At 34.8% G+C, this 21138-nt stretch overlaps 1 protein-coding gene across 2 annotated transcripts in view; it reads right to left on the bottom strand.

Annotated features, from left to right (window-relative positions):
• ADK (adenosine kinase) overlaps positions 1 to 21138 on the bottom strand; it is a 531050-nt gene that overhangs the window by 85351 nt on the left and 424561 nt on the right. For both annotated transcript variants that reach the window (XM_004769366.3, XM_004769367.3), the window contains exons 8-9: positions 16108 to 16143; positions 7066 to 7180 (exon numbers count right to left, since the gene is read on the bottom strand). In XM_004769366.3, coding sequence (XP_004769423.1) covers positions 7066 to 7180; positions 16108 to 16143 — 151 coding nt within the window. The remainder of the gene's footprint in view (positions 1 to 7065; positions 7181 to 16107; positions 16144 to 21138) is intronic.

The raw sequence follows: 21138 nt of genomic DNA, 5'->3' as shown, positions 1-21138 counted from the left end.
AAAGTCAGAGGAAGAAGTTAAACGGAAGGAAAGGGTGTAGGCTAGAATGAACTCTTGTTGGATTGGAATCAAAGGTATCAGCAGTTTCAACTCATGGAATTCAAATATATAAATAGAGAGATAGATATGGAAATACAGATGGATATGTATGCATGAGTTATTATACATACATATATTGCCAATCTATTTGCTAAGAGGGTCCCAAAGCAATGATTCTCAATTAGCAAGGAGCATATCTAGCACCCAGATCTGGGTTTCTAAATACCATTTGTTAATTAAAGGAACCAGGGTTACTTGAAGAAGTGGTTGATTCCAGGACTAAAGCAGGGAAAATACAAGGAACTAAAACAACATAGTTTGTCAAAAAGTAAGATAATGCTCAAAAAAAGGATGGAGACAGAGCAAGATAAAACGTCTATATACTGGGTGATTCCATTTCAAGAAAAGGCAGAGCTAATTGTTAGTAACAGAAACCAAAATAATAGGGGCTTCTAAGTGCTACAAGTGTTCTACCTTGATCTAGTGACACAGGTGTGTTCACTTAATAAAAAGTAGTACCAACTTCATATGCATAAAACTTAAAAACAAACAGTGTAAGATGTCCTATATTTTGATTATGGTGATTATTTAGTGAAATATATGTGTATTTTATATAGATACATATATATAATCTATACCTCAATAAATCTGACTGAAGGTCCCACCAAAATAATGTTATAACAGGATTAACATTTGCCTAGGCTAGTCTCCCAGGGCTTGGTCTCTCTAGGGCTGGATCTGAGATCACTAAACTATACAAACCATGCCCCAAAGATATTCCTTTGTCAGGAATGTGACAGTTCCACATATGTTATTCTGAAGTATTTTTGACCTCTTGGTTAACTAAAGGACTTTGTCTTTTGTGGTTACAAAGATCTAAAAATGGAACATGACTTAATAACTTAGTTGTTTATATTCCTGGTTAAGAAATATGCATTCTTCAAAATTCAAAGGACTTTTTTTCTGTGAATGTCGTATATAGCCATTCTGAAAGAATGCTACTTAATTTGTTCTTTCCACACCATCACCAACCTACGCCGACAAGATCATCATTTAAATGTTTTGGCTGTAGTATAGATAACATTTTCAAAATGACTTATAGCAATATTTTCTAGGAGTAGGAGTTGTGATGATGTGCTGACATTTTTCTTCCAGCTGCTGAAGTTGTTTTACTTTAGAGTTTGCATTTTCTATTCCACACTCTCCGTACTTTATGTCTACCAGAACTACAAAGCACACTGACCTTTTCCTATAGAGTAATGTACAGCACCGAGTACTATCAAAGAACATAACACTTTACTAGCAAATGGGGTAACAAGTTTCTTTAAGGTCTCATGACCTTGAAGACATGAAGACAAGAAACTTCAATAACTCCATTTACTTATAAAGAAATGAAGAAGGGAACTATGTTGTGATTATCTTAAATTATAAGCAAATCAAATGCAGTTACTATTTAAAATAATATATGTAGATTGCTAGTAATAGATGAGTACTTGACAATTTGTGATTTATCAGGAAGAGAGAAGCATTCACCAAGACTTATTGAAGTACTAGATGCTTAGCGGCTAAAAGGTTCTCTTTCTATCGTCCCACAAAATCATAGACTTGAGGCAACATTATCAATCACCTAATCCAATGGTTTTTAAGGCAAGAGATGGATGATAGACAGCATTGCTATATTACCTGGGGGATCTTTTCAACAAATACACAACCCTACACTTCCCAACCCCACACTCTATAACTCCCATTCTCATACATCTTCTTGAGGATGTATATTCTAATACTTTTCACAGGAATGTATCTGGTTGAATCGAACATACTTCCATGGAGGCAGAGCTATATTTACTAAATGTCCACTAGGTGACTGATATGGCAGCCCCTATCTTCCAGAAGAAAAACTAATGCCCTGATCTGTTTTCTCCTGTTGGGCAAAATTATAATTCAAACAGCCCAGAAAGAATTCTTAAAGTATTCAGAAAAATCTACAATTTATTCTTTAGTGGACCTATTTCATTGTGTTACAATGAACCAAAGTGTGAAATGCATTATTTTCAATTTAGAATAAAAATCTTTTTGCTTTTTCCAATTTTTAGGGACATATTTACTACAGAAACTTGGAGAAATGTAAACTTTCTGCAAAGACATATATATCTGTGTATGTGCCTGCATGTATGTAAATATTCATGCACATAAAATATTTATTTTTACAATTGTTAATGTAATAAGGTATTAATATATGAAGACCTCACTAGTAGGTGCTATCTGGTAGGTAATAAAAATCTTTAGTCTTAGTTTTTCTACATTTATAGATACAGGAATGACTTCCTTGACCTGACTCTCATGCTACCTAATAGGTTCATTCAATATTTATTAAAAGGATCAAAAAGTACAGAATCATATTTTCTTTCCTGTCATCATTCCTGGCTTCTTACTCTTATTACATTCCAGTGTTCCTTGCTACCCCCTCTAGTACCCCAGAAAAGCTTAAGACGCAATTAACCTGCAAGCAATGAGACAATGATTGATATGTGACAAAACCTCTAGGATAGATGGATATACAAAATGGATATACAACTGAAACAGAAGTGACAAAAAAAAAAAAAAGACAGGTGTTAAAGACTTTAGAGTCACAATTTAGCAAAGAGGAATTCAAAGGAGGAACTACATACAAAATAACAGAAAGTGGTTTATGGACACCATATCTCAAAAGGAGAAAGGTCTCTAGAATTATATACCAAGAAAACTGATTTTGTTACATTACTGCTAAATGCCAAAAACTTAGCAATGATCATTTAAAAATATTCTATAGTATGAGGCTTAAGGAACAATGTTTCCTAATTAGTGTTTTAATAAGTGTGTTAGCACTGCCTTGTGCCATTCTGGAATGTCACTTATGGTAAATTAAGGGACACTTTCCCTCCCCGTCTTCCATTAGTATTTTAATGCTAGGAGGTGGGAAAATCTGATCCATATTCAAGAGCAAAGGAGGAAAAACAATAACAAATTGGCATCTCTTCTGTGAATTGCCCCACAGGCCAAGCATTTTTATGTTCTTAATCATTATTAAATGACTTAACATGACACCCAGAGCCTGGCGAATGATTGCATCCTGACATGAGAACGAATTACAAATGAAATGAAAGATCAAGCCGTATTAGAGGATTGCCTCTGGGAAATGAAAATCTTTAATTCTCTTTTATTATTGACATTTATTTGGCTGCCATGAATAACAACATAGCAAAGAGATTCAGCTATGCTTGTGCACTGAATAGCTTATCCCAGGGCTCAAAACTGCATTAACATTTATCATGTTTGCTTTTGTAGCTGACACCACTGAACAGATTCTCTATCCATCTTGTATTTATCATGCATTGCAGATATAGTGCATCCTCTAATTTAAGTTCATTTTCATAGAGTAGGAAGAGCAAAGATTAGCCAATGTCTTTCCTCAAATAAATTCTTGCTATTAAGTGTTCCTAAGACTGGTTTAATAGATTTAATAAAGAACAAAATGAGTTGACAAAGAAATTGAGTTACAGGAAGGGCGGGGGGAATTTTAAAGGTTTCAATTTCGGGGAAATTTGCAAATTCACAATGAGGAAGACACTTGTATGACATGTATATCTGGAATATATAAAGCCTTAAAATAAATGTCTCCATAAAGAGCAACCAAATAACATTTTATGAATCTGCAGGCCGTACTACAGTTCCTGTAAGATAAGAAGTCTGCATGTTTTTCACTTTTCCAAACACTGTGTATTGCTAAGACAGGAAGAGGCCACGTATTATAGGAAGACAGCAATCCAGATAGTTATTATCAATTCAGGGAAATCTTTTCATGACATTTCTTTTCCCTCTTGCAAAATTAACATGCGGCTTTTTCCGTCATTACAATAAAAGATTATATGGTACCTGATGCCTTTGCTCATATGATCCTCTTCCATAATATGACTGGATTGATGATCTTTAAATCCTAGAATTCAAGGCTCAGCAAGGATATCAACGTGTCTTGAGAAAATAACTTAGTATCTCTGATTCTTTTTTTTTTTTTAAAGGTTCATTTTTTAAAGATTCATTTATTTTAGAGAGTGAGAGAGTGTGAGCACGAGCATGGGGAGGGGCAGAGGGAGAGGAAGAGAATCTCAAGCAGACTCCCCACTGAGCCAGAGCCAGATGAGGGGCTTGGTCCCTCAACCCCGATATCATGATCCAGGGAGAAACCAAGAGCTGAACTTTCAACTGACTGAGCCACCCAGGTACTCCCATATCTCTGATTCTTGATTATTTTTTAGTTTTCTGTCTTTCTGTTTTATAATTTTAATCATGGAAAATCTAAAACATATACACAAGTGGAAGTAATAACTAAATGACCACCCCTTGTACATCCATCACCCAGCTCTACAATTACTAAGTCATGATGAATCTCATTTTATCTCTAACCCCACTTCACTATTTGTCACTCACTGAATTATTATGCAATAAATATTTTGGAAGTAAGTCTTTGAATCTTGCTTTTGACAATTCTAAAGTAAAAAAATTGTAATGAATTCATTCTAAGGTTCTTTCTCTCCAAAATTTAACAATAATCTCTTCTTTGACCCCTTTTCAGGCTTATAGATTTAATTCAACAAAAATTTACTTCATAGTCATTATAACATCTTTCTTCAGGCTTAATCAGTTGATCTCCTTCTCTGAGTCAATATAACCCACACAGTTATAATCAATAATCAAGAAGTAAAATTATACTTCTTTGTATTTATATTTTTATGTATATTAATTTTATTTCCCAGTTAGATGTTTAAGGCTCATATCTTAAATTTCTGTTTAGCAGTGTACTAAAAAAACCCACAAAGGTAATTAATTGCTACTGTTTATAATAATTATTATTAACTGATGGATTTTAATCTTAATGGTTCAGGTTTGTAGTTGGGGGCACCGGGGTGGCTCAGTGGGTTAAAGCCTCTGCCTTCAGCTCAGGTCATGATCTCGGGGTCCTGGGACTGAGTCCCACATTGGGCTCTCTGCTCAGCAGGGAGCCTGCTTCCCCCTCTCTCTCTGCCTGCCTCTCTGCTTACCTGTGATCTCTCCCTGTCAAATAAATAAATAAAATCTGGGGGCACCTGGGTGGCTCAGTGGGTTAAGCCTCTGCCTTCAGCTCAGGTCATGATCCCGGGGTCCTGGGATAGAGCCCCGCATTGGGCTCTCTGCTCAGCAGGAAGCCTGCTTCCCTTCCTCTCTCTCTGCCTGCCTCTCTGCCTACTTGTGATCTCTCTCTGTCAAATAAATAAATAAAAATCTTAAAATAAATAAATAAATAAATAAGTAGATAAATAAAATCTTAAAAAAAAAACAGGTTTGTATTTGGCTTTAATAGTAGGTAGCAACATACTGAAAATATTAATCATTTAACCAATAAAATGTTTGTTTGCTAGATTAAATTCCTATTCTATTTCTGTGTAAGAAAATAGATGACTGAGTAAAAACAGAAGTGAGGTTTTCTTCTTAAAATTTAAAGCTGAGGAAGTAACTGATCTCTGGATTTTATTCATTTATAATTAGATAAATTTATTTAAGTTAAGCATAGGAATTTGCTAAGTAAATTTTTTTTTTCAGGAAAGACATTACTAGACTGACAGTATCTCCAAAATATCAGAGCAAATAAACTAAATCAAAGTGGATTTATTCAAATGAATTTTAATAAATTACCTTCTTGAAAATGAAATCTTCTTTACTGAGATAGAAGGTAAGTTTATTTACTAAAATAAAACACTACAAAAGGTACATTTTCACAGTAATAGAACAAACAACCCTAAAACTTAATATAGAACCACAAAAGACCCCTAATAGTAAAAGCAACCTTGAGAAAGAACAAGGCTGGAGGCATCACGCTTCCTGATTTCAAACTATATTACAAAGAGATAGCAATCAGATCAGTATGGTACCGGCATAAAAATAGATAGACACCTGGAAAGGACAGCATCTTCAATGAGTGGTGCTGGGAAAGCTGTCACATGCAAAAGAATGAAACTGGATTGTTATTATGGATGCCCAACATGCACATGAGAAGATGATTAACAGTAGTAATCATGAGGGAAATGTAAATCAAAACCACAGTGAGACATCACCTCACACCTGTTAGGATGCCTATTATCAAAAAGATAAGAAATAAATGTAGGTGAGGACATGGAGAAAAGGGAACACTTGTGCACTGCTGGTGGAACTCTAACTTGGTATGGAAGTTCCTCAAAAAATTAAAAATAGAGGGGCACCTGGGTGGCTCAGTGGGTTAAAGCCTCTGCCTTTGGCTTGGGTCATGATCCCAGGGTGCTGGGATTGAGCCCCACATCGGGCTCTCTGCTCGGCGGGAGCTTGCTTCCTCCTCTCTCTCTCTGCCTGCCTCTCTGCCTACTTATGATCTCTGTCTGTCAAATAAATAAATAAATAAAATATTTAAAAAAAATTAAAAATAGAACTACCATATGATCCACAATTCCATTTGTGTGTATTTATCTGAAAGAAACAAGAACACCAACTCAAAAAGATATCTACACCCCCCATGTTCATTGCAACATCATTTATAATAGCTAAGACAATAGCTAAGTGTCCATTGATGGATGAATGGGAAATGTGTTGTGTGTGTTTGTGTGTGTGTGTGTGTGTGTATGATAGAATATTATCCAGTCAAAAAGGAGAAGAAAATTCCGTCATTTAAACAATATGGATGAATCCTGAGTGCATTATACTAAGTGAAATCATTCAGAGAGAGAAAGACAAATACTATATGATCTTACTGGTATGTGGAAACTAAAAAAAAAAAAGCAAAATTGAACTTATAAATACAGGGAACAGATTGGTGGTTGCCAGATGCAGGGGCTGGGGTGGGGAAAGCAAAATGCATAAAGGTGGTAAAAAAAAAAAAAAAAAAGAAAAGTTGCTGTTTTCAAATAAATTATAAAGAATACAGAATTCTGTCATAAATGACTAATCTTCATTATACTGGGCTTTGCACATAATTTCCACACGTACCTGTAGCCATTATAGTATCTTCTCTCCCTTGGGTGAAGATCACGATTCGCTGCCTCTTCTGGTTCACCTTTGGCAGAGCCTGTGTCTTTCTGGCTATCTCTTTAATGTCTTCAGTCTATTAATAAAGAGGAGGAAAAAGTTCTCATAACAGTACAATAAAACAAAAGTTACTAGTAGATTAAGGATTTAGCTCGTCATGTTCAAAATCGGAGGGATACACACCCCTATTATTCAAAACAGGAGGGATACACACCTCTATTATAAGAGTTGTTCTTTTAAAATTTTAACCATATACACAAGTAAATAATACAAGAGCCTCCAAAGAACCCACCATCAAGTTGCAATAATTTAAAATAAAATAAATTTTATTTAATCTATAGTCTCACCCACTTGCCTTTACATTATTTTGAAGAAAATCCCAGATACAATATAATGTTACTTGTAAATGTTTTATTATGTACCCCTGAAAGGTAAGGACTTAAACATAACCATGTAACTATTATATTTTTAAAAATTAACAATAATTTTTCAATATCAGCAAATAGCCAATTTTCAAATTTCCAATTAAAGAGACATTTGTAAAAAAAAAAAAGAGGTGGAGAGATATTTAATTATTTTAGAGGTTTGTAGAATTATGCTGACTCTGGAAATAATGTCGTTAAAATGCCAAATCTTTCAAAGAACTAAAACGAGAGAAGGAGATGCTGTTTCATAAAGATCAAGTTAAAAAAAACCTACAAATTAATTCTAGAAACTGATGCTATTTTTCATATCACATACCTCATGAGGTTTTACATCATAAATGTTTTGATTTGAAATCTAAATCTTGAGCTATCATCAGTAGGATGTTTAGAGTCATGTTTTCAACAATGTTAGGTAATTTAAAAATTCATGTCTGAATTCAGTGGGTCTCTAATCCATCTATGGTTTGGGTTTTATTGGTACTCTATCACTCTGCAATTTCAAACAGTTATGGGGAGAGACATACCAGAGGAGAAATATATCTGAGTGGAATCAAGAAAGTTTAATTAGAATATATAGGACAGAAAAATTTAGGTACTTAAGGTAGATAAGTCATAATGGTTACAGAGAACATAGGGAACTATGACATTTTTACAGGTATGAAAATCCTTAGTGAAATATTTGTATGTTGTTTATTCACTACATACTTAAGAAATTCCAGATGATACATGAAGCTAAGCTTCTTTTACACCTAACATGATAATTCCAGACAACCTCTGTTTCTGAAAAGAACAGCCATGTGTGGTAAGACAATGCTGCTGACCTTTCAAATACGCTGACTATTTCACTTTTGGTTGCTTATTTTAGAACAAAACTAAGCCTGAAGTCTGATAATATAAGAAAAGAAATTTCCTCAGTTTGGGGGGAACGACTATTAGAAATGACTAGTAACAGCTGAAAGGACCAAAAAAAAAAAAAAATCAGAAAAAGCCACATAATTACAATGTTTTCGTGCTCTCAAATAAATGTATACATTTAACTAGAATGACTGACATATATTCTCCCAATCTCCTTACCACACTTAGGTTTTACAACTGTCGGAGTTCTGCTTATGATCGAGTAGATTCATATTTAATAAAGATAAAGGGGTAAATCCCAGAAACACATTCACTTTATCATCTTGGGAGCAGAATGCCATCTATGCAATGTTTTTAAAATAGAGGTCTTTCTTCAGTGTGGTATAAGAAGTAAATTAAGAATGAGAATCTATGGTTGTCTTCTACCACGCCAGTAGGAAGATATATGTATTTTTTATGGGGTTTTTTTGGTAACCTATCAAAGAAACCTTTCTTATGTCTCAAATGAAATCTTACAAAAATGGCAATTCACGATTGAAATAAACTTTCCAAATATAAAACACAAATCTTTACAAGATGGTCAAACTTTATTCTAATTGTATCCATGTCCACAGTTCATACAAAACTACTCTGTCACTCTGGGATCACAGTCAGTAAAGACCAAATCTAAATTTCTTATTATGCCTTTGAGGAGTCATTTTTTTGCCCTCAATTGTTGATGCCCATCTAGTATGAAAACTTCTCTTTAAGCCTCAATTTTGTCTTCTCAAAGCTAAATATTTCTAGTTCTGCAGCTACCTCCATCTCCCTATAGATGCTTCTCCTTAATACTTGGGCTAACATCTTAGCAGAATTATGAAATTACAAGGGACTTCAGAGAGTGACACACCTAGATTTGTGCATCTTGAGCAAGTAAATAAACCTTTGTGAGGCTCATTTCCTCATCTATATAAAACTAAGTAAATATTTATATTAAAGGACATTGGGTGGGGAGTGCCTGAGGGGTACAGTCAGTTGAGCATCTAACTCTTGGTTTCAGCTCAGGTTGTGATCTCAGGGTCATGGGATCAAGCACTGCCTCGGGTTCTGTGCTCAGAGTGGGAGTCTGCTTTAAGACTCCCTCTCCCTCTCCCTTTGCCCCCCAACCCCCGCATGCTCTCCCTATCTCTGTTTGTCTGTCTCAAATAAAATCTTTAAGGAAAATGATGTTGGGGGGTGCCTGGGTGGCTCAGTGGGTTAAAGCCTCTGCCTTCGGTTCAGGTCATGATCCCAGGTTCCTGGGATGGAGCCCCGCTGGGATGGAGCCCCACATCTGGCTCTCTGCTCAGCGGGAAGCCTGCTTCCTCCTCTCTCTCTCTCTCTCTCTGCCTGCCTCTCTGCCTACTTGTGATCTGTCAAATAAATAAATAAAATCTTTCAAAAAAAAATAAAAATGATGTTGGGGGAGAAATATGCCCAAGTAGTAGGCAGAAGTTTCAAGAGAATCTAGGTATTTGCATAGTATCTCTCTTAAGATACTTCACATTACAGATTAGTAGGTGAAATATTTGCACAGTCCTAAATATCACCCCCAAGATATTTATTAAATACAATGAGAAAATAGTAGCTTTATAAAAAATAAACTGGCAAACATCACCTAAACCCAGTGATGAAAGTGAACATCACCAACATTAAGACAATGGGACATCATGCACATCCCCAATATGATGCACTGAGAAAGGCAAATCACTTCTGGCAAAATGTGTAACTTCAACTTAATTAACAGAAAATATCAGAGAAACGCAAATTAAGGGGCATTTATAAAATGATTGGCAAGTACTCTTCAAAAGGCTCAAGAACATGAACTAGGAAAGAATGAGAAACTGTCACAGATAGGAAGAGACAAAGGAGGCATGACAAATAAATGCAGTTTGTTTTCCTGGATTAGATTCTCAAACAGAAAAATGAGTTAAGGAGAAACTGGTGAAATCTGAATAAAGACTGTAGTTCAGTTATTGGTAGCATACTAATGTTAACTTCCTTGTTTTGATCATTATACTTTCCTTCCTTTAAGATGTTACATTAGGGAAAGCTGAGTGTACTATTTTTGCGAATTTCCCAAGTCTAAATTATTTCAAAATAAAAAGTTGAAAATAATTGTTGTGAGGATGAAAGAAGATGTGGTAAGTGAAAGACCTTAATGCAATATTTAGCACATGCTACATACTTAGTAAGTATTAATTTCTTTCCTCTAATGACCATCATTTCAATACTCTCCAAAACTGTCATATCCTGAGGTTGCCCCAAAATCTCTAGAAAGGGCCTCAAGAGTTTTGAGTATTGGGAATTAAAATTATGGTATCTAATAAGGGAGGAGAGAAATGAAAAAGGGGGAAGGAGTAGAAGAAAGGTCATACAATTTAGCTATAAGCAATGGATATAGCTCTGAAGTGCTCACTAAATCTAACATCTACAGGCAGTAGGTATTATTCTCATATCCTCATTTTGTAGGTGAGTAAACTGAGTCACAGGGTAAGAAGCTTCTTAAGGTCATAAATACACTAAGTGGTGGAGCCAGGGCTAGCACTCATGAAGTCTGACTCCAGAAATTACACTCTTAACCAGTATTCTATGCTAGCCACAGATCGTACTGCCTTTTGAATTCCGGCAGTGTGGTTTCTATTGTTATCACAAAACTATAGCATGTTCAACTGAAATAATTTTTCTGCCACATGTACAAGTCATTACTGATCTTGTATTTAAGTTTGCTATTTTTTCCTCTTAATTATTCTGGCTTGTATTTTACCCTAGTGATTTTCAATTTTTGACTTCCAAGATATTTCTCATTTTCCAAGGTCATTTGGAAATCTAATCTCCTCCTCCAATATGTTAGGATGTGAGTAAGAAAGAAGTGTAGTATATAAAGAGTACGAGACTTAAAGAGCTGGCTCTGGTTCTGGCTCCATGATATATTAGTGTGACCTTGAACAAGTCATGTAGCCTGTTTTATTGTCTGTTGAACTGATACAGCAATACATGCCCTACCTAACCCCAAAAGGTTTGTGTGAATATTAAATGTATTAATCAGATGTTGAAAAAGGTTTTATAAACTGTGAGGTATTTTATAAATGTTAAATTATGCTTTTATTGTCACTGCTGATCACACACTCAAATTTAGCATTGTCTTCCAAATTAAAGAATACACTCTCTTCATTCCATTTTTAACAAGCTGATGATACAAATGTTAATACTGTCATAATCTACCTACTCCTATAGAATACCAATTGCAGTGTTCCCACTCATTGCCTCACTTAACCATATCACATTCTTTTGTTTTCCAAATAGAAACTCCTATAATAATTATGGTGTTCACTTGACGTGTCAGTCTCGAGTCTTATCTCCAACTACCTCCTCCTCGCTTACTTCATTCCAGTCACACTGGCCTTCTGTCAGTTCTTGGAGTACACAGCACATTATGCTCTTTCCCCTTTGGGAGCCTGTGTACTCCTGTTCCCTCTGTTTGAAATTTGTTTCCCTGTTGTTTGTTTGTCTTGCTTTTGTCTGTCAATGCTAGATACCCACATTTTTCAAGTTTTACTTTCCTCATAGAGTCATTCCATGACTATTGTATCTAAAAAAATAGGAACCTCTCCCACGTTTTCTTTCACAGTTCACTCTCTGATCATTTCTTTCTTGTCTTCAGGGTCTATCAAAGTGTTAGGCACAGAGTTAGCGCTCAGTAAATATTTATTGAATGAAAAGTGACTAAATGAAGAGAATTAAAGGACTACCTTTCTCTTTCTGTTACTTTTAAAACTGTCCTCTTTTGGGACTCAGTCACCTAGAAAAGCAGCATTGTACTCTCTTAGCCAGCAGAACCTAACCTAGTGTCTTATTTCTAGAAACTCTGGGTGATCATTCATTGTATTCTTTGTATTTGTGAGGCACACAAGAACCTTAGAAAAATCCTGGGAGAATTCTTTGGGAATAAATACCTCCTGAATACTCTGTGGACCTTCTCTCCAGTGTTGATCAATAGAATTTTCTGTGATGATGGATATGTTCTACATCTGTACTGTCTACTATGGTAGTCCCTAGCTACACAGGCTATAGAGCAGACTTGAAATGTGCCTGTAGAGATTTAGGAACTGAATTTTAAATTTTATTTAATTTTAATTAATTTGAATTTAAATAGCCAAATATGGCTAATGGATGCCATATTGGATAACACAGTTCAATACTTTCTTGTCTCAGTGGTAGAAGATGATAGAGTCATCAATGGTCAGAGAAATATTACAAGTTTGAGATTGTCTGGATAGAGTCAGGGTCTGTGGGGGAAATGTTGGAAAAAGGAAAAGGATTGTTTTGTTTCCTCTGTGGTGAGAAATAATATATGTTAGAGATGTAAAATAAAATTAAAATTTGTTGCTTGGAGTAAACTGAATGAATGACCCCGTAGAGAAGGTAATATATGTTAGAGATGTAAAATAAAATTAAAATTTGTTGCTTGGAGTAAACTGAATGAATGACCCCGTAGAGAAGGTATGAATTATCCTCATCATTTGGCATAGATTCCATTGCACAAAGAATGAAAATACAAAGAATACTGTATTTAGGTTTTGGAGGGATTTTCTTTATTTAATTTATTTTTAATCTTTTTTTCTTTAATTAAATCAGTTTTCAATACAGCTTTTAAAAGGTTTCATAATGAAACATATTTTTAAGTACCTTATTTTTATTTAGGTTCTAAGAATACAAACCTTTAATCGTATCAGTTCAAGATAAAGTAGATTTAAAAACACACTGCAGTCTGAACTGACTTTCCAGAATAAAAAAAAGCCTCATGAAACTTTTTACCTCAAGAATTGTCATTTTAAATTCTTAGCAGGTCTGTCATTTAAATCAGGCAGTATGCAATTTTCTATCATATATATATATATATATATATATATTTTTTTTTTTTTGCTTTGTGCTCTGCCCAGCTCCAGTTTTTATCTCATTCTCCAGTGCCCTCCTAAGCTCCTCTTCCTACTAAAAATTGCTCAATTCATTTTAAAGATTAAAGATTTTTTTAAAAGAAAGATTATCTAAAATTTGCAGAGAAGCTAACCAGACTATCATAAACAATGCTACTGAAGATATTTCCTGATGAATAAACACTGTTTATTTTTAGAGGCATTTGGACTGGTCTGTTAACAGACATATCACTAGTGGCAATACTCAATGGCTTTGGGAACTGATTGGGATTTATAATAGAAAATAAGAGTAGGACAGCAGAGCTGGTAGAAAGAAAAAAAAATGCTCACCTTTCTTTTTAATCTTTTCATTTCTTTCCTCGTTCATGCCCTAATTTAGAGGTAAAATTAAGGTTGAGAGGGATAAAATGCAGATCTTGACTAGTTTGTCACTGTAGACCTGCGAGCACTGACACATTTCTATATGTATTAAACTGTAAAGATAAAGTGATTTTTCTTGTTTGATTCTTTAAAAACACCAAGTTTCAAACCTAGGCTTTCCTCTTACTATCTAATGGACTAAAGAAACTTTTATGACATTTTAAAATAATTGAATTCCTCTAGATAGCAGTCCATATGTGGTTTATATTTAATAACAAAAATATTCTACTCATGGCTGTTATATATTTTGCAATGCTTGTAGTATTTTAGGGAACCCATGAAGGGACACATCAAGACACGGTGTGTTTTACCTAATCTAACATATCACTGTCAGCATCACCAACAGAGTAGTTTTGCTATGTTAGAAGGTAATAAGATATACTATTATAAACATCATCATGTTTATATGCTGTAATCAATTATGGCAGATTTATGGTTTAAAAAAAAACAATTCTAGGTGTCAGCAAATAAGAACCAATGGAAAGGTTAATATGGTACAGATAGTAGAGAGTAGAAAAAGTAGTTTGTCCCTAAGATTGAATTTAAAGCAAATATATTCAAAGCATGTAGCTCAAGTGGGCAATAAAAGTATGAATTTGGGTTTGATAAACTATTTAAAAATTATTATCTGCAGGCACTACAGAGTCATGATCATTTGTTATGCAACATGTTATATTTCTAAGCATATACAAAACCAGTTATTTTCCAGAACTAAAATACATTTTTTAATGTTAGCACTGAAAACAAGCTATAACTTTACATTCAACAGGCTCTTATCTATGGAGAATATTGATGTAACAAAAGAGAATATTGATTGTTAATATTAAAACTTACCATTAGTGAAACTTTAACTTAAAACATTTACTTACATTTTCATGATCAAAACATTTGAATTGAATATTACCCTGAGTATATTTACTTGTGAATACCAATTGCCAGTTTGGGAAATTACAAAGTGAAACTTAAATTAGATTCAATAAATTCTTGGAAATTTTTATTCCTTCCACATGTGACTCAACCCTATATTTATAAGAATATAATAAAACAAAAAAAGAAAACTCCCAAGCAGCTATCATAGTTCTAATAATCAAGTATTTTAAGGCAAGATTTTCTGCACTGATAGGGTTTTTTCATAGAATACGTATACCATAAGCTATTGTCTTCCTCCAAGAAGAGGAAGCTTTACATCTGGTTGTCAAGTCCTATGACATGGGTAACATGCACATGTATTACTTTGTTGCTTGATAATGAATCTGCCTTTAGTACATTTAAATAATAGCTCCCTCACAAATTCATACAACACTTTGAAGAGTTCAAAGTGAGCTTACTGATAGATCTAATCAATGCTCACAGCTTCTCTGGATGGTAGACAATACTGAGCATGTAAATAAAGAGTTTCTATATTCCAGCTCTAGACACTTTAATTTTTAAAATTACTACCATGCAACATTCTAAGTTGCTGTACAGAACACAGCATTCTACATAGTTCTGGATCATAAATATGATGCTTATTCACTTATAAACTCAGTTTATGAAGTCACTGTCAGTTAATCTGGGTTCAGATTAAAGCCAGTGTTTTCTAACAATTACCTAGAAGATGAATATTTTATAGATAAAAACATGGTCTTGTCTGGTATCCTAATTTTGCCAACAACCACCACATGGAGATTTGAATCTTGACAATTAATATTTCCACTAGGAAAACAGAATTAAGACTTGGAAATTAAAGCCAATTATTGATATTTGGTTTCAGAAAATTTATATGTTTTATGGTATCAAAAAAGAAAGAGAGAGAGAGAGAGAGATGGGGGAAAAAAGATTAAAGCAGGAAGTTTATATGAGCAGGATTTAAATTAATCAGTTCATAACAACTGTTAAGTACAACCTTTTGGAAATTAATTTGCATAATGATAATCTACATGTGGTAGGGGTGAAATTATTTAAATAACATTATATTTCACTATTTAGTCTTGCTCCACCACTGCTTTAGCAGTGAATCCTTATGAAATGTAATACAGCTAATGAGGTAGCTTTTTAACTGAACAAACTGACAGGCCCCATATCTGCAGAGGCAGCTTGAAACCGTGCCCAACCTCTTGGCTTCCCAAGAGGCTTTTCAAAATTCAATAAATAACATCTGTAGGCGATGTTGGGTGCAGACCTAGCAGAGTGCGTCATAACACTGTGCTGGCAGAACAAAGAAACCATGACGACTGCCAAGTTTCCATGGCAACTGCTGCGAGGCTCTGAGAGTATAATAGCACATCAATCACTGTCCAAAAGAACTTCATTATCAGCTAGAAAAAACCTTTAGGATCTGTTTAGTGTGCAATTGTGGGTTAACTCACCTCAAAGCCTTGCTCTCTAGCAAAAGTGGCAGCTTCCTGAAAAAAAAAAAAAAAAAAAAAAAAAAACAGTTAATTATAAAGTGCTAGGTAATGAAGAAATAATCCATTTTGAAACTCATTCAAATAGTCTTCTTTTTACACAATTATCTCAATATACCCACACAGTTCAATTTTTATTCTTACACCAAAAAAGATTTCTTTTTTTCCTTGGCATGAAAAAAAAAAGGCAGCATAATGTCAACACACTTCACAAGTTGGAATAAAGAAGATGTAGTACATGTTTTTACTGTAGCTGTCACAGTGAGTTCAGGTGTTTTGACCCCAGCAAAGAAAGACAATCATTTGAAACCTAAGGAACATACTGGTGGTTGTGTTTTTAATTGAAACAATGCCTTTCAGAAAGTACTTCTGCAAAGAAGAATGTCTGCTAATAAATGTATAGATTCAGAGAAAAACCATTTGCAACCCCTAATGAAATTTATTCAGGCAAGGACCATCAATGGATGCTAAATTTCTTGGATAAAAGGATGACAGGAAGCTGGGTATTTCTTGGAATCAAAGTATCACAGATGATATGCTGGTCACGGGGAGCGAAGTATAACTTTATAATGGAAGGATCAAGCTGTCATCACCTTAACCGAGTGATCAATCTTAGCATTTTTCATCATTAATAGTGGAATCACCAAATATTCTGTGCCTTCCATTATGATGCCATTAAAAGGACATAGCACTACCCATAAAGTTTACTGGCCATATTTTTAACATTAATTAATCAAAACTTCAATTCAATAACTGCAGTCTACAGGAAATACAGAGGATAGGAGAACAAGTTAAATGGTACAATGAGAAAGTAAATGGACAAATCCATAAAGTAGGGACATCCTACAGAACAAATGTGTGGTCTCTCCAATAAATCAAGGTCATAAGAACTTGGGGAGGGGAAAAATGACAAAGAGCAATATACACACCTTACCTGAATCTTGTTTTTAACAAACCATTCAAAAAAGGCATTTTTCAGACAATTAGAGAAATTTGATTATGAAATGGGATTGAGATAACATTAGGAATTATTATTTGATAAGGTAAATGTGCTTAATTTTAGAGGTTTCTTCTGAAGTATTTAGGGATAAAATGGCATAATATATGTAATTTACTTTAGAATATTAAAAAAAGTGAAGTAAAAATGTCAAAATGTTATCAACTATTAAATCTAGATGTATTTTATCACTGAAATTTTCAATATATCATCATACCATTTGTTAGCATTGTCTTTGTTTGATGCTCATTTCAAATTTGTATTTTGTTGCCTTTTTTCCAATCTAAGTTTTTCATGGAGCTAATTGTTCAAAGATGCCACTTTTTTTTTTTTTATTTTCTATTTTCTACCTTTTCTTCCTCATTGAGGTTATTCAGAATTATCAAGTCATATTTGGAAGTTGTTTTTCTGGGGAAAAAAAATCTAGATGTATTTAGTATTTCTACTTGTCTGTTTGAAAACTTCTATAGCACATAGTCTTCCTCTCCCCAATTTCTCTTTTGTATAATATCAGGGTAACAAAGGTTGAACATTAAAAAAAAGTTAAAAATTAAAAAAAAAGATTTTATTTATTCATTTGACAGAGACCACAAGTAGGTAGAGAGGCAGAGAAAGAGGGGGAAGCAGGCTCCCCACTGAGCAGAGAGCCCGATGTGGGGCTTGATCTCAGGACCCTAAGATCATGACCTGAGCCGAAGGCAGAGGCTCAACCCACTGAGCCACCCAGGCGCCTCCCAAAAAGTTAAAATTTTTATTTTTATTTTGTTTTTAAAATATTTTATCTATTTATTAGAGAGAGAGAAATAGAAAGTGTGATGGGGGAGGTTTTAGAGGGTAAGAGGGAATTTCAAGCAGACTACATGCTGAGTGTGGATCATGATGTGGGGCTGGATCGTACAACCCTGAGATCACAATTTGAGTGGGAATCAAGAGTCAGACCCTTAACCCACTGAGCCACCAGGCATGCCTAGTTAAAAGTTTTAAATTCACAGTGTTTCTCGGTTCCTAAATATCTTAAGGGGACAATCTGATGAACATTTCTATATCTACTAATGCTCTTTAAACAGGCCATCAAAATGACAAAAACACATCTGTGTAACCAAATCCTTTCCCTTTCTGTACTCTCTGCATATACTTTAATTTTAGGACTGATAGAGAAAATAGAAGCATTATTACTTTTCAACTCAACTTCCCTCTTGAAAATGAAAAAAAAAAATACTGCAGACAACTGTCAAGAGCCTCTACATCTTAACTTACATTCCTCCAAAATTATCTTTGCCAAGAGATATTAATAGAAGGATGGGATTTGAGCCTGAGTAGTGAGCAGATCCAACTCAACTGAAACGACTGCCGCACCAAACCATGTAAGGCAGAAAGTAATTCAGTGTCTCCAGCACAAATTTGGGTACTATCTACGTGTTAAGGAAAACACAGGGAAAAAGAAGTATGTATGCACTTATGGTCCAATATACTAATGACATAAAGATTTAAAGACCCATTGTGAGGGCTTGAAAAGGTTGAAATGGATGACTACAGCTAAACGCTTAAGTTAATAGAAGGAGATAAGCTGAAAGTACAATTTCTAGGCTGTTCACTAGAGAAGCATAAGGCTGATCAAGTTAGCCTTGGTGATGTAGATTAATGAAAAATTGAATTATGATCTTAACAATTGGTACAAGCAAGGTTGGCCTCTTTGATAATTTACTTACAATATAACTTGATATACCAGATAGTCAATAATATTTGCTGGCCTGGATGTCAAAGAAAAGGACAAGTTTCAAAAGCCATCAACATAATATTTTTCCAAGTAGTCCAATCCAAGAATTAACCAAGCTAATTCTTACATCAGAAAGATAACTGAAAAGCTCTGCTACAACTGCTTATTTATACAGAGCTTCATCAGAGGCATGAAGGATGCCCAGAGAACTAGAACACAAAATTAATATGAAGAAGCTGTATGGCTAAAACTGCACTAAGACATAAAAGACTCAAAATTCAACATATAGTAGTTAAAATGCCTTTTTAATGTCCAGTTTTGCTTACACAGATATAAAAAGCAATTAATTGTGCTGTTGTGGTACAGTGGAACTGACTAATTGCAAGAAGACACATATATAAACGTCAGATCATTATTCTTTAAGGAAACCAGGCTCTAGGACATTTCCACATCTGTAAACTATTTGAAGCGCCAACATATTTCTGATTGAGGAAAGACATGCTGAAGAAAAGTCAACTCAATTTTTTATCTTAGCGCCCCCTCACACAGGTTTGCTGAGCTGTGCCCTATCACTGAAAAGCTAAGCTCTTGTTCCATAGCTTAAAAAGATCTTATCTCCTGACTTCCTCCCACCTTCTTTTGATGTTGAGCTGGTGCCCCCAGTCACTCCATTAGAGAAGGCAGCTGGCTCACATCACTGCAGACTTTCCCACAGCTAACCTCTGATCTGAAGGTGTTTGTAGATACAATGATGGAACAACATTTATTTTTCCCTCCCAGCAAAACAAATAATAAAACAACACAGGGGAACAGTTTGACCTAGGAAGAATTTTAACCAGAATTTTAGTCCTCAGATTCACCGCATGGAGGGACAAAAAGAAAACACATTAGATCTTGGAAGCAGGGAAGGAAAAAGGGGCATGGATGGTGGGCAAAAGAGTAAGGCAGGTTCCAAATATCAGGGTTAATTCCAAGTAAACTGATCATACTAAATTGAAAAGGACTTTTTAGTGTGTCTTTGCAGTAAAAGTGAGAAAAGAAAACAAGCATGTCCCCATCTGTGCTGCCCCAGGGCGCCACGTACTGAGTTCACAAATCTAATGAAGCAGTCAGGTTAAAATCCAACCGCAGAGTGGATGTGACTGTGTGGAGAACAGCTAGGGTTAGAATAGAGAAGCAGGGCGGTTCCTAATGCAGGTGATTATCCATGTGATAATCATTATATTTACAGGCTTTCCATTTTAGATCTGACATCAAAAATCACAAAGGAGGAGGGATTAAGGAAATAAACAAGCGACAGAGGCTTTCCTGCTCCCCTGAGAGTGTAGCACTTTCATTCATGCATGACAAGCAACAAAAGAAAACCAAACAGGCCAGAAAGAATATTTCTGAGAAAGCTGGATTTCACATTAACACTTCTTTCCATTTTGATAACTTTCACTATTATGCAGTTTCCCAGACAGGTCACATTTTCAGAATTAGTTCCCATTGTTGTCTATGCTCTAATACAGTATCATTTTTGGTTTACAATGAATGATACTCACATAATATGTCTTTTACAACAACAGTAAAGTCATTTTTTCCTTCCTGGAATTGAGTGTTGTGAATAAAATGACATATAATTAAACTCTCAGACTCTCATCTACACCACGTTATTTAGGATTTGCAGTAGGCTTGCTGCTTCATTGACCAGGCTAAAAGGGTGCTAGTGAAACAACCACCAAGTACGGGTTTTGAGGTTTAAAAAAAAAAAAGAAGAAGCTGAAATTCATGGGTAATGAAAACTATGGAATACTTCCATTATGAGCTATTTAAAGGGATTAGCAAGCCACTATTAGAAAGCACAATCCTCAGGTTATACAGAAAGAAAGGAGAAACTCAGGTGCATGTTTATGAGTATCAAAGAGCTATTTCCTTTATATTCAGTTGAGGAGAAAACTGTTTTCTCTGCAGTTTGTCTGATAACACCTCAGTTTTAATTTATAAGGCAGAATGATCTCTAATCAATATTAAACTAAAATCATAAGTTGTGTTATGGTTTATTATTATTTATTATTATTTTCAAGATTTTATTTATTTATTTGACACAGAGAGAGAGATCATAAGTAGGCAGAGAGAGACAGGGGAAGCAGGGTCCCTGCTGAGCAGAAAGCCTGATGTGGGGCTCGATCCCAGGACCCTGAGATCATGACCGGAAACGAAGGCGGAGGTTTAACCCACTGAGCCACCTAGCGTCCCTATTCTTATTTATTCTTATTTCAGTTCCAATTGTTACTAG

The sequence above is a fragment of the Mustela putorius genome, unplaced genomic scaffold (assembly GCF_011764305.1).
Source record: "Mustela putorius furo isolate JIRA1106 unplaced genomic scaffold, ASM1176430v1.1 tig00000698_pilon_pilon_pilon, whole genome shotgun sequence".
Classification (NCBI taxonomy): domain Eukaryota; kingdom Metazoa; phylum Chordata; class Mammalia; order Carnivora; family Mustelidae; genus Mustela; species Mustela putorius.
Note: the sequence above shows the minus strand (reverse complement) of the source record. Positions and strands in the feature narration are given on the sequence as shown.